This window comes from Oncorhynchus tshawytscha, linkage group LG11 (genome assembly GCF_018296145.1).
Source record: "Oncorhynchus tshawytscha isolate Ot180627B linkage group LG11, Otsh_v2.0, whole genome shotgun sequence".
In the NCBI taxonomy this organism is placed as follows: domain Eukaryota; kingdom Metazoa; phylum Chordata; class Actinopteri; order Salmoniformes; family Salmonidae; genus Oncorhynchus; species Oncorhynchus tshawytscha.
Window position 1 is genome coordinate 32,691,735 of NC_056439.1, and position 13,669 is coordinate 32,705,403.

At 43.7% G+C, this 13,669-nt stretch overlaps 1 protein-coding gene across 5 annotated transcripts in view; it reads left to right on the top strand.

Moving 5' to 3' along the window:
* ttll5 (tubulin tyrosine ligase-like family, member 5) overlaps positions 1 to 13,669 on the top strand; it is a 101,992-nt gene that overhangs the window by 15,064 nt on the left and 73,259 nt on the right. For all 5 annotated transcript variants that reach the window (XR_006084564.1, XM_024400597.2, XM_024400598.2 and 2 more), the window contains exons 8-13: positions 34 to 103; positions 210 to 294; positions 1,501 to 1,602; positions 1,850 to 1,941; positions 2,288 to 2,395; positions 13,307 to 13,388. Coding sequence is in view for 4 of the 5 variants with exons in the window: in XM_024400597.2 (XP_024256365.1) it covers positions 34 to 103; positions 210 to 294; positions 1,501 to 1,602; positions 1,850 to 1,941; positions 2,288 to 2,395; positions 13,307 to 13,388 (539 nt within the window). In the remaining variant the exon portion in view is untranslated. The remainder of the gene's footprint in view (positions 1 to 33; positions 104 to 209; positions 295 to 1,500; positions 1,603 to 1,849; positions 1,942 to 2,287; positions 2,396 to 13,306; positions 13,389 to 13,669) is intronic.

Sequence of the window (13,669 nt, forward strand, 5' to 3'; positions counted from 1 at the left end):
TTTAGCCTAACGTATGATCCTTATCCTACAAAGCCTACCCAGATTCCAATGGACGAGAACATCTTAGTTTCTCGCTACATCAATAACCCATTACTGATTGACGGTGAGTTTTTCCCTTTCAAGTGTTGTAAAATCAGTTACTTATGCAGATGAAGACAGTAGTTAGAAAAGCAGTAATGTTGTATGTATGTTTAATACATTTTTTGCAGACTTCAAGTTTGATGTGCGGTTGTATGTGCTGGTGACATCATATGATCCACTCACTATCTATCTCTATGAGGAGGGCCTGGCCAGGTGAGCTGTGTACTGGATCTTTACTTTGTGTTGTCCAGTTACATTTGAATAATTTAGCAGAAGCTCTCATCCAGGAACATTTAGGGTTTAAAGTGTTGCTCAAGGGCACATCGACATATTTTTCACCTAGTCGGCTTGATGATTCGAAACGGCGACCTTTTGGTTACTGGCCCAACGCCCTTAACTGCTAGGCTACCTGCCACCAATGATTATATATGGGATATCTAATCTCCATTAGCTAGGTCATTGAAGTGTGTATTGGGTCAAAAGGGTCCATGTTGGATAGTGGCTTTGAAATTATTTCCTGTCCTCATGAAAGTAGTGAAGAAAAGTATCAACTGTAGTTAGGAAGTTACCATGCAATGACCAGTAGAGGGCGTTCTAAACGTTTCTATCTGCCACTGATGAGTAGTACGGTTTGGTGGGGCTTTCAAACAAAGCTCTCCATTGTCTCCATGGTCCAATGAGATAATCAAATGCTCTTTGCTCAGACTTGGACCCTGATAAGCAGGGAGACAGATCTCTGTTTCAAATTGTTTTACAGATTTATTAAACATGAATGATATTGTGCTGTAATTATCTTATGAGTCTCAGATGTAAATCTGCAGTGACAGACTTAAAATAAGTGTCCCACAGCCGCAATGCTATTTGCAACATTTAGTTATTTTCTTATTATCATATTAGATCAACAATTTTCCTGTGTCTTTACCTGGAGCCTGCTGTAATACTGTATTCATTCATCATTAAGATCGTCTGGGCTCATGTGGGGTTGGGGGCAGCGATGGGTGGATGATGCATACTGATTGGCTCATCTCGGCTAGGCTTGATGGATGTGCTGCAATGCGTGAGGCAATCAAACACAAACGCACAGGGCTGTTTAGCGCAGACCGTGCTTGATTATTAATGGAGGGCAATTAATCCTGGCTGAATTGCGAATACCACTTTAATCTTTGACATTCCATTTGGTTTGACTAGATTCGGGAACTCGCTGTATGCCAAGGAATTCTCAATATTCCACATGTGGTGGCAATCCTCTTTAATACATAGTACAGTATGGGGAACATATCTCCTTTACTAATAGACCCTCTAATGCTGTCAAAGGTCAATCATATGAATTGCTGTAAGTACTGTATAGTAAACTTTTGTGCATCCTCTGTAAATTGTGTTTTTGGAAATTGTTTAATTGAACCAAAACTCTGCTTACAGGTTTGCCACCGTGAAGTATGACTGTGGCACAAAGAACATCAAGAACCAGTTCATGCATCTCACCAACTACAGCGTGAACAAGAAGAGCAGCGACTATGTCAGGTAACCTGGGATCTGCAGGGAACAATCACTTCTATTCTCCTTCAGGAATCTCTAAGTTAATATGTAGCTTATTGACGGTGCATAGAATTGGGAAAACAGCAAATCATACACGTTTTGGTTTTTGAATGGTATTTTCAGATGGTAGATAGATTCCCACTTTGGTTTTCTAATGACTATCTTTTCAACATTGTAGCATGAACTGTTTTGGAAAAAGCCAGACCATTCTATTTATTTTCTTCCTTTTCAGTTGTGATGACCCTGAAGTGGAGGATTATGGGAACAAATGGAGCATGAGTGCAATGCTGCGGTATTTGAAGCAGGAGGGAAAAGACACCACATGTGAGTAGTCTGAACTCTTCACTCTCCTTTGAACCTCCTCCCCTCCACCCTCTCCTGGCTCAGAATGTCCATGCTATTGTCCATGCACAGTCAAAGAAATGTTACTGTAGTTGAACCGGATTTAATCTTACACCCAGATCCCCACCCTTCTCTGTCAAAATGTTCAGTAGGGCAGAATCTACACGTCAACCTGTAACCACAGATTGTGTTAAAGATGTTGAGATATTCTAGCCAATTTGTGTCCAGTGTAAAGTTCTTTAGGGTCCTGTGTGTAAAGTAGACTAGACTAACCTATGGCAGGTCTCAGACTGAGCGTCACCCTGCTCTCTGTTTCTGTGTTTTCCAGTGCTGATGAGTCAGGTGGAGGACCTGGTGATTAAGGCTGTGTTGAGCGCTGAGCTGCAGATAGCCACTGCCTGCAAGATGTTTGTGCCCCACAGGAACAACTGCTTCGGTAAGATTGTCTGCCACACTCTTGCCTTGTTGATTCTCGATCTTTGAATATGTAGTATTCCATACCCTTTCATTTTCTCCTTCATTTCTTCGGTGCAGACTACAGACATTCCCAAATCCGTCCTGCTCTCTGACAGTCCGGATGGTTTTGGAGTCAGCTTGTTGACCGAAGCAGGAATTTGTTTCCTTTTTTCTGTTGCCATTCAGGTCTGTCTGATTTAGGGTGACTGTTTTCTTGGCTGCTCCTGTGTAGCACCAGGCTCGCGTGAACTCCATTTTGGAGCCATTACTGATGTTAGTGTTGGCACTAATTGTCTTCCCTCTCTCGCTGGCGTTCTCTCCGAGACCTGGGGTTTGACTGCAGCCAGGTCTGCTGAGCATCCTCTGCCTTCTGTCTCCTTTTCGTTCTTGCACGCTGTCTCTCTCTCTGTCTCCCGTTCTCTTCCTGTTCTTGTCTGTAACTCTGTCTCTCTTTGCTTTGTGCTCTCACTGGTTAGAAAAGTAGAGAGCCCTGGCTGCACTTTTGACAAGCCACTGTAGACATAATAGACCCTGACTTGTGATTGTTTGGGCTGTAGGGGCTGTGTACCAGGGCAAAAAGCATGTTATCTGAGCATCGCTTGTGTAGAGATAATATCTGTGCCCCGATCGGCAGGCATCACCACAGGGCTTAACAGGCAGACGGGCCCAGGGTGTGAAATGTTCAGATGAAGGTGTTTGTGGGATGAGGTGGGGCCAGGGCGACATGCCTTAATCCTGCCTTCGTACTTGCCTGATGGAAATGAGTCATTTTAGGGAAAGATGACAGTAGAGTGAGAGAACAGGACATGAATGGATTTTGACACACCAATGAACTTACACACAACCTTGTGAGCATACACACGCACACACACACTGTACACAGGCAAGTAGGCCCATCTATTTTGTTCTATACACAAAGCCAGTTGACTAATAAACATGCCCATTACCCTTTGTGATGTCAGTTTACCATCTAATGTGGTGTAATTTTGTTGTCTTCAGATCGCCCCAAGCTAGTTAATTATAACATTCAGTGTCTGCTGGAGATAATTTCCAAAGGAAGACAGTGACAACTCTAGTCCTGACAATTCCAGAGGACCACCCTCGTCCTGCTACCTCTGTCCTCCTCTCAAGGTGGGCCTGTTGCTTTTTAAATATGTGACTGAGTGTCTGTGGAGACATGTACTGTATGAGCCAGTATAAAACATGAGTGCTGGGAGGCCAGGCCTGCCTCTGCTTCAGGGAGTCCAGTATCACTGTGTGCTTTATCTTCTCTCGTAAATAATTTCAACCCAAACCACAGCTCTCTCAGCTCCTGTCGACGTCCTTCTCCTCTCTCTGCCTTCCTCTCCCCCTCCCACAATCTCCCAAACATGAATTCAATGTTAATTCATGCTCTGAAATGATTCAGCAATGTTGCCATGCACCAATTAGAAGGAAAACATTAGTAGGCTGTGATGTATCCGTTTAAATAATTGTGGGTAATGAGGGCGGTGTATGCGTCCCTAAAATAGGGCCTATTGTTCGGAGTTAACATGCAATCTCTGCCACTTCTGGACCACAGCCACACATGGCCATAAAGCGGGTTGTAATCTTAATTTGCAGCAAACTATTCCAAGCCTTTTTAGTGTCTTTAATACAATGTTTATTGTTTTCAAATGGGATTTGCGCTTTTTGCACAATTTGCTCTGCCTATCTTAACGAGCCTACTGTAACAAAATCCTTTAATACTCTGTCTCAGATGTGGGAAAGAGTAAAAACAACCATTTTTTTCCCCTTCTAACTTGCCTTGGTGAGTTGTGTGTTGGGGGAGGATGCCACCCATGCTGCTCTCTTTACCACTATGCCTTATGATTAATGGATAGGCTTTTTACTGAGAGATGCTGATTAAGACATGTTTTGACTGAGATCTGATCTAGCTAAGCCAAAGGCTTATTTTGTTCAACACAAAACATTCCACTAACTGCTCATGTATTCCACAGAACATCTACTACATAGTGTGGAATCAGCAATAGTTTATAAACAACTTTTAGTCCTACATTTGTCCATAAATCAAACACTTTACTGTCCCAAAAGTAGGGATTTTACGATGAGGATGATATATGGTTATTATGAAATTCTTTGCAAATCACTGGATTTAGCCTATGTTTTGAGCTGCTCATTTTTATCATAGTGCTTTTTTGTGTTACCCATGGAGATACAGCAGTTTTTATTTTATTGCATTCAGGGCGTCTTCGTGCCTTTGGCATCAAACTTGTTGCTCCTCTCTGTTTCTCTGGATTTACAATGTCAACTTAAGTGATTTATTTGAAAATGCTGCAATAATCCAATTTGTGATAAGTAACAATGAAACCCACTTGAAGAAGATGCTTTATGTTGTTGTTGTTATTGTGGGGCCCATGAACTGCATGGCCGGGGTGGGGAGATCATTGTTCTGGCGCTGTCTCTTGTGATGGAGTTTCCAACTGCGCCCATCCAATAGTAAAAAACACTCTTCTTGATCTTCACATCACTTCTTCTTCTTTTATTTATTTCCCTCCCTCGTTTAATGGGTGTTGTGGATGTTCTCCTCTCTCGCTGTGTTATGTCTGTTGTGGTTTCTCTGTGGCTGCGTTAACGGCACTCCCAGGCAGCGGTCGAGCAACAGAACAAACGCGTCTCGGCGCGAGCGGCTGCCGGCTCCAGGGGCTCATGGGGCAGCAGCAGCGTCTGCTCCTAATTGGGGGAAAATGCGCGGCACATGGAGTCTGCTTGTCGGGGACTGGCAAAGTGGAGAGGCTTTCTTTGTTTTCTCTCTTTCTTCCGTTGTTGTGGTACCACTGAGGCACTCCGGGCTCAAACAATTTATTCCCCTTCTCTGTTCCCTGATACTTGTTTTATGGTGCTCTCTCACTCTCTCTCTCTCTCTCTCTCTCTCTCTCTCTGTGTGTCAGTGAATGGAAAAGAAAATCCCTGCATTCTGCTTAGCAACTACTGTTTGGCTTTTAGTGTCCAATCCTTACCCAAAGACAGATTGGTTCTGCTACTAATGTTACAGGCCTTGGCTAAGGACTGCATCGTCACATTTTGGATCAATTCCACTTTAACACGAGTTTAGCAAGCCCCTTGACCCCTAGCAATGACATGATGAATGACTTTGCTCAAATTTAAAAAGAATATGGATGAGTTGGAAATCATTTAGATCTTTCGTACGGGTCATATTTAGGGGCGGCAGGTAGCCTAGTATCTAGAGCATTGGGCCAGTAACCAGCAGGTAGCCTAGTATCTAGAGCATTGGGCCAGTAATCAGAAGTTTGCTGGATCATATCCTCGAGCTGACAAGGTAAAAATCTGTCGTTCTGCCCCTGAACAAAACAGTTCACTGAACAAAACTGTTCCCCAATAGACCGTCATTGTAAATAAGAGTTTGTTCTTCACCTTTATTTAACTAGGCAAGTCAGTTAAATAAATATTTTACAAGCAAAGATAAATTAGCCGACTCTTGAAGAAGATAGAATCTCAGAGACTTTGGAAGTCTCATGCTGCCATTTACTATTGTCAGAAAACCAAGAAGAAGAGGATACGGAGGCCCTTGTCAAAAATAAGTAAATATACAAACAATGAATGACTGAATATAGATTTGTTTATTCTGAAACTTGACTTGCACTGTAATAACACTCCTCTGAACATAACATAGCATGGTTCTCTGTATTAACACTGATGTTGACCTCTAACACTAGAATAAACAACTTGCGCTATGACCACTTTGAAAACAACAACCTCTGGCCTCTTCTCAAAACGGACTTTTCTTTTGAAGAGCCATTAAGCAGATTTTTCCCTGTCATTACGGCCAGAGCTTTGCCCAGTGCCCTGTCCCTGTAAAAGACTGGCTTTTCTCAGGGGGCAGTGGGCTAAGCTGATGGACTCCCCCCAGGAAGAGCAGTGTGAGGGAGTGGTGGTGAGGAGGGCTTCCACAGGGCTCCTAGCCCCATCGCGCTGTGGTGAAATGGCTGTTTTATAACCGTGAAGGAAGGAGAGCGAGGGTGGGAGAGAATGGATGAGTTTGTACACAGGGAACTCCCTGACCGCTCAGTAAAAGGCCTTTTATTGTGTCGCTCTCTGCCAAGCTGACGATGGAGTGGAATATATATATGTGTCTGAGTCGCCAGGTCCCTCGCACTTGGAAAATACTTCCCTAACTTTCCAAACTTAGCTCGGTTGGAGTTCAGGGTCTATCAATAATTTGCTCCGTCATAATCATTTGCTTCTCTTCAGCTAGGCCTAGAGGGGGACCTTTTGGGACTGAGGTGTGGTTTAAACTGAGATCACCATGTAGGCAAATTTTGTGGTACAATATTGACTGAGCAACACCAGCCTAATGTGGAAGAAGGATTTTATAGTGTGTGTGTATATAATGGCATGAACATTTTATAGTGTATATAATGGCCTCCTGACCAATTATGCTATTTTGTTTGTTTGTGCTGATCTTAATTTTTTTTGTACATAATGTTTCCGCCATTGACAGAAAAGAGCTTCTGGACATCAAAACAGCGGCCACTAACCTCGATTTGGATGAAGAATTCAGAACAGGGCCTCCCGGGTGGCGCAGTGGTTAAGGGCTGTGCCACCAGAGACTCTGGGTTCGCGCCCAGGCTCTGTCGCAACCGGGATGTCCGTGGGGCGACGCACAATTGGCCTAGCGTCGTCCGGGTTAGGGAGGGATTGGCCGGTAGGGATATCCTTGTCTCATCGCGCACCAGTGACTCCTGTGGCGGGCCGGGTGCAGTGCATGCTAACCAAGGTCGCCAGGTGCACGGTGTTTCCTCTGACACATTGGTGCGGCTGGCTTCCGTGTTGGATGCGCGCTGTGTTAAGAAGCAGTGCGGCTTGGTTGGGTTGTGTATCGGAGGACGCATGACTTTCGGCCTTCATCTCTCCTGAGCCCTTACGGGAGTTGTAGCCTTTTGTTCTATTGGTGAATGTACAATCACTGGAGAACAAACTGTACAAGCTCTGTTCGAGACTATCATATCAACGGGTCCCGAAGAACTGTAATGTCCTATGCTTCACGGAGTCCTGGATGAATGAGAGCATGGTTAATATACATCTAACTTCCATGCAACGACAGAACGGCAGCGTCTCGTAAACTCAAGGGCGGGGGTCTGTGTGTCTTTTAACAACTGGTGCACAATCTCTAATATTAAGGAAGTCTCCAAGGTTCTACTTGCCTGAATTAGAGTACCTCATGATAAGCTGTTAACCATGCTATTTACCAAGAGTTAATCTATATTTTTCGTAGCTGTATATTTATCACCACAAGCCTATGCTGGTACTAAGATCGCATTCAACCAGCTATATAGGGCCATAAGCCAATAAGAAAATGCTCATCCAGAGGCAGCACTCCTAGTGGCCAGTGATTTTAATGCAGGAAAATTCAAATCTGTTTTACCTCATTTCTACCAGCATGTCACCTGTGCAACTAGAGGGGAAAAAAAGAACGCAAGACCACCTTTACTCCACACACAGAGATGTGTACAAAGCTCTCCCTCCATTTGGCAAATCTGACCATAACTCTCTCTCCTCATAATTCCTGCTTACAAGCAGAAACAGGAAGTACCATTTAAAACGCTTAATTCAGAAGTGGCCCGATGAAACAGATGCTAACCCACAGGACGGGAATATGTTCCGTGATTCATCCGATGGCATCGGAGTTTACTACATCAGTCCCCGGCTTCATTAATAAGTGCATCGATGTACATATCCCAACCAGAAGTCATGGATTATAGGCACCATCCGAGCTGAACTAAAGGCTAGAGCTGCCGCTTTCAAGGAGCGGGATACTAACCCGGACGCTTTTAAGAAATCCCGCTATGCCCTCCGACGAACCATCAAACAGGCAAAGCATCAATATAGGACTAAGATTGAATCCTACTACACCGGCTCTGATGCTCGTCGAATGTGGCAGGGCTTGAAAGGTATTACAGACTACAAAGGGAAGCACAGCCGAGAGCTTCCCAATGACACGAGCCTACCAGACAAGCTAAATTACTTCTATGCTCGCTTCGAGGCAAGCAACACTGACTCACTCGTGAGAGCATGAGCTGTTCCGGACAACTGTGTGATACGCTCTCTGTAGCCAATGTGAGTAACACCTTTTTAAACAGTTTATCAGGATGTATACTTGGAGCATGCACTGAAGAGCTGGTAAGTGTCTTCACTGACATTTTCAACCTCTCCCTGACCCAGTCTGTTATATGTTTCAAGCAGACCTCCATTGCCCCTGTGCCCAAGAACACCAAGGTAACCTGTCTAAATGACCATAGATAGCACTCACATCTGTAGCCATGAAATGCATTGAAAGTCACGGCTCACATCAAGACCATCATCCCAGACACCCTGGACCCACTCCAGTTTGCATACCGCCCCAACAGATCAACAGATCCACAGACTATGCAAATTCTATTCCACTCCACACTGCCCTTTCCTGTTTGGACAAAATGAACACCTACATTAGAATGCGGTTCATTGACTACAACTCAGTGTTCAACACCATAGAGCCCTCAGCTCATTACTAAGCTAAGGTCCTTGGGACTGAACACCTCCCTCTGCAACTGGTTCCTGGACTTCCTGACGGGCTGCCCCAAGGTGTTGAGGGTATACAACAACATGGGGGCCCCCCAGGTGTGCGTGCTTAGTCCCCTCCTGTACTCCCTGTTCACCCACGACTGCGCACGACTCCAACACCACCATTAAGTTTGCTGATGACACAACGGTGGTAAACCTGATCACTGTTGATGATGAGACGGCCTATAGGGAGGAGGTCAAAGACCTGGCAGTGTGGTGCCAAGACAACCTCTCCCTCGTCTTCAGTAAGACAATGGAGCTGATCGTCGATGCCAGGAAACGGAGGGCCGAGCATGCCCCCATTCACATCGACGGTGCTGAAGTGGAGCAGGTCGAGAGCTTCAAGGTCCTCGGTGTCCATATCACTAAGGATTTATCATGGTCCAAACAACAACATGGTCGTGAAGAGGGCACGACAACACCTCTTCCCCCTCATGAGGCTGAAAAGATTTGGCATGGGTCCTCAGATCCTCAAAGTTCTACAGCTGCACCATCGAGAGAATCTTGACTGGCTGCATCACCGCTTGGTATGTCAACTGCTTGGCATCCAACCGCAAGGCGCTACAGAGGGTACTGCGTGTGGCCCAGTACATCACTGGTGTCGAAAGTACAAGGTGTCGAAAGTGTTCCACAGGGATGCTTGCCCATATTGCCTCAAATGCTTAACACAGTTGTCAATTTGGCTGGATGTCCTTTGCGTGGTGGACCATTCTTGATACACATAGGAAACCATTTAGTGTGAAAAACCCAGCAGCATTGCAGTTCTTTACACAAACCGGTGCGCCTGGCACCTACTACCATATCCCGTTCAAAGGCACATAAGTCTTTTGTCTTGCCTATTCACTCTCAGTGGCACACGCGCCCGCAAACTTACACACACACACACACACACACAATCCATGTCTCAAGGCTTAAAAATCCTTCTTTAACCTGTCTCCTCCCCTTCATCTTCATTGATTTTCAAGTGGATTTAACATGTGACATTCATACGTAATCATAGCTTTCACCTGGTCAGTCTGTCATTGTAATGTTTTGTATATGCAGTGTACTTCCACTGATACCCCAACACACAGACACATACGCCCACATGCACGAACATGCATACTGACGCCATACACTTTCAAACTCCCCACATACGCTGCTGCTAGTCACTTTACCTCTACCTACACTACCAGTCAAAACAGCTAATTTGTGGAATTTCTTTCCTTATTGCGTTTGAGCCAATCAGTTGTGTTGTGACAAGGTACAGAAGGAAGCCCTATCTGGTAAAAGTCCATATTATGGCAAGAACAGCTGAATTAAGCAAAGAGAAACGACAGTCCATCATTACTTTAAGACATGAAGGTTAGTCATTCCGGACATCTAAACATCAACTGTTCAGAGGAGACTGCGTGTATCAGGCCTTCATGATCGAATTGCTGCAAAGAAACCACAACTAAAGGACACCAAAATAAAGAAGAGACTTGCTTGGGCCAAGAAACACAAGTAATGAACATTAGACCAGTGGAAATTTGTCCTTTAGCCTGAGTCCAATTTTGCGATTTTTGTTCCAACCGACGTGTCTTTGTGAGATGCAGAGTAGGTGAACGGATGATCTCCGCATGTGGTTCCCACCGTGAAGCATGGAGTAGGAGGTGTGATGGTGTCAGGGTGCTTTGCTGGTGACACCGTCTGTGATTTATTTTGAAATCAAGGCACACTTAACCAGCATGGCTACCTCAGCATTCTTCAGTGATACGCCATCCCATCTGGTTTGCGCTTAGTGGGATTATGAATTGTTGTTCAACAGGACAATGACCCAACACACCTCCAGGCTGTGTAAGGGCTATTTGACCAATGAGAGTGGTGGAGTGCTGCATCAGATGACCTGGCTTCCACAATCACCCAACCTCAACCCAATTGAGATGGTTTGGACCACAGAGTGAAGGAAAAGCAGCATATGTGGGAACTCCTTCAAGATGTTTGGAAAAGCATTCCTCATGAAGCTGGTTGAGAGAATGCCTAGAGTGTGCAATGCTGTCATCAAGGCAAAGGGTGACTCTAAGAATCTAAAAAATATTTAGATTTGCTTAACACTTTTTGGGTTAATACATGATTCCATATGTGTTATTTCATAATGTTGATGTCTTCACTAGTATTCAACAATGTAGAAAATAGTTCAAATAAACAAGAACCCTTGAATGAGTAGGCATCCAATCTTTTGACTGGTACTGTATATGTGCAGTACATAGCTTGTACCCCTATACATCGACTTGGTACTGGTACTCCCTTTTATATAGCCATGTTATTTTCTACTCCCTTTATATAGCAATGTTATGTTCTACTCCCTTTAAACAGTGCATTCGGAAAGTATTCGTACCCCTTTACTTTTTCCACATTTTGTTACGTTACAGCCTTCTTCTAAAATTGATTAAATCGTTTCCCCCCTCAATCTACAGACAATACACCATAATGACAATGCAAAAACTTTTATTTTAGCAAATTAATAAAAAATGTAAAAAACATCACATTTACATAAGTATTCAGACCCTTTACTCAGTACTTTGTTGAAGCACCTTTGGCAGCGATTACAGCCTCGACTCTTCTTGGGTATGACGCTACAAGCTTGGCACACCTGTATTTGGGGCGTTTCTCCCATTCTCTGCAGATCCTCTCAAGCTCTGTCAGGTTGGATGTGGAGCATCGCTGCACAGCTATTTTCAGGTCTCTCCAGAGATATTCGATCGTGTTCAAGTCTGGGCTCTGGCTTGGCCACTCAAGGACAATCAGAGACATGTCCCAAAGCCACTCCTGCGTTGTCTTGGCTGTGTGCTTAGCTGTCTTGGCTGTGTCATTGTCCTGATGGAATTTGAACCCCAGCCCAAGGTCTTGAGCGCTCTGAAGCAGGTTTTCATCAAGGATCTCTGTACTTTGCTCCGTTCATCCTTCCCTCGATCCTGACTAGTCTCCCAGTCCCTGCCACTGAAAAACAGAGTTTGTCTCATAGCAAAGGGTCTGAATACTTATGTAAATAAGTTATTTCTGTTTTTTTATTTGTAGTAAATGTGCCAAAATTTCTCAACCTGTTTTCACTTTGTGTGGATGAAAAACATTTAATTCATTTAGAGTAAGATTGTAACGTAACAAAATGTGGAAAACGTCAAGGGGTCTGAATACTTCCCGAATGCTCTGTATAGCCATGTTATTTTTATTCGTTATTCACTGTCACTTTTTTAAAATTTTAATTAAATTGATCTTTAATTTTGCATTGTTGGAATAGGACCTGTAAGTAAGCGTGTGATGACAAATTATTTGATTTGAAAGCAGATTTGATGCTGCGCAATTTATAGACTATATAACGATTTAAGATAATGAAATGTTTAAATGCTGAGCTCTTTATATCCCTAACAGCCGATTGTGTGGCACTCGCACATGCTTCAGTGTATTTCTTTATAGGCTTCAAATAATTGAAATAATTTAGCCTAGGTAATTCATTTTCATTCCTTCTTAGGCTCACTGTCTGGCTCCTGACCTATTTAGAGTGTTAATATGCTGTTTAATATGACATGTAGCCTATTTGAAATTGTGTGCGCTTCTTACATTCACATTTTCATGTTTATTCAAACACTTTTCTTTCAAATCGTTTGGTTTCAATATTTCAAAAGCAAATGGTAGTCACAAAAATAGATGGGTGTTGGTTAAATTGTGATTTTAACGAATGGAGCGAATTTGGAGTAGCAGTTTTTTTCTTTTAGCGGAGTGGTTGGAAAGGACATGAAGCACCGGAGCGGAGAACGTGATTTCCAACTGCTCTACTCCGCTCACATGCTCTGTTCTCATCTCAGCTCTTATGTAAGCAGCTCCGTGGAGCTGAAATGTGAATATACTTAGCTAATGTAATGCAGCCAGCCATTCCTCAGTAGCAACATTCGTTTGATGTAGTTTCTCTCTCTGAGTGATTGGATATTTAATATCCATATAATCAGTAGCCCGAAAACGAGCCATGTTGTCAACTGCCAGTTTGTGGGGAACCAAGATAAGAAGCTTGATGTCTTCTATGTTATATTGTGGCTTATTATTGTTTATAAGACAACAGGCTCTTCCATCACTAGGATCAGAAGGTTTACCTCCCCATGTGACCTGACCAGGAAAAACGCTAGTCCCTAGCCTATTACTTAGCCTAATATGTGGTTGGGAAAAGATTCCTATTCATTACAAATGGGGTCAGCGGAAGCCAGAATAGAGCCAGACTCTGCTGACCTCCCATGTCCTCTGGTAACTCCATTATTCATGTGTGTGTATTTATCTACAGAACTGTATGGCTTTGATGTGCTCATCGACTCCAACCTCAAACCATGGCTCCTGGAGGTCAACCTCTCTCCCTCCCTGGCCTGGTGAGTGACTGACTGCATGTCATCTCACGGTTCACAGGAACAAATACATGCTTATGCCAGATCTTCAATCTTTGACCTTACAGCAGTTGCTCTCTTAACATCATTCTGAGAGCATTACTCTGCTCTGAAAAAAAAACTTATAAATTGCTAAAGGGACTTCAGGGTAACTCAAACAAGTGTTCTTCTTGTCCTTCTTTGAGATGAAACACACTTCTGTTTTCCTCCCATAAACCCTTAAACATCCTCTGGTGAGCTCTAGGAATAGACATGTTAATATAACA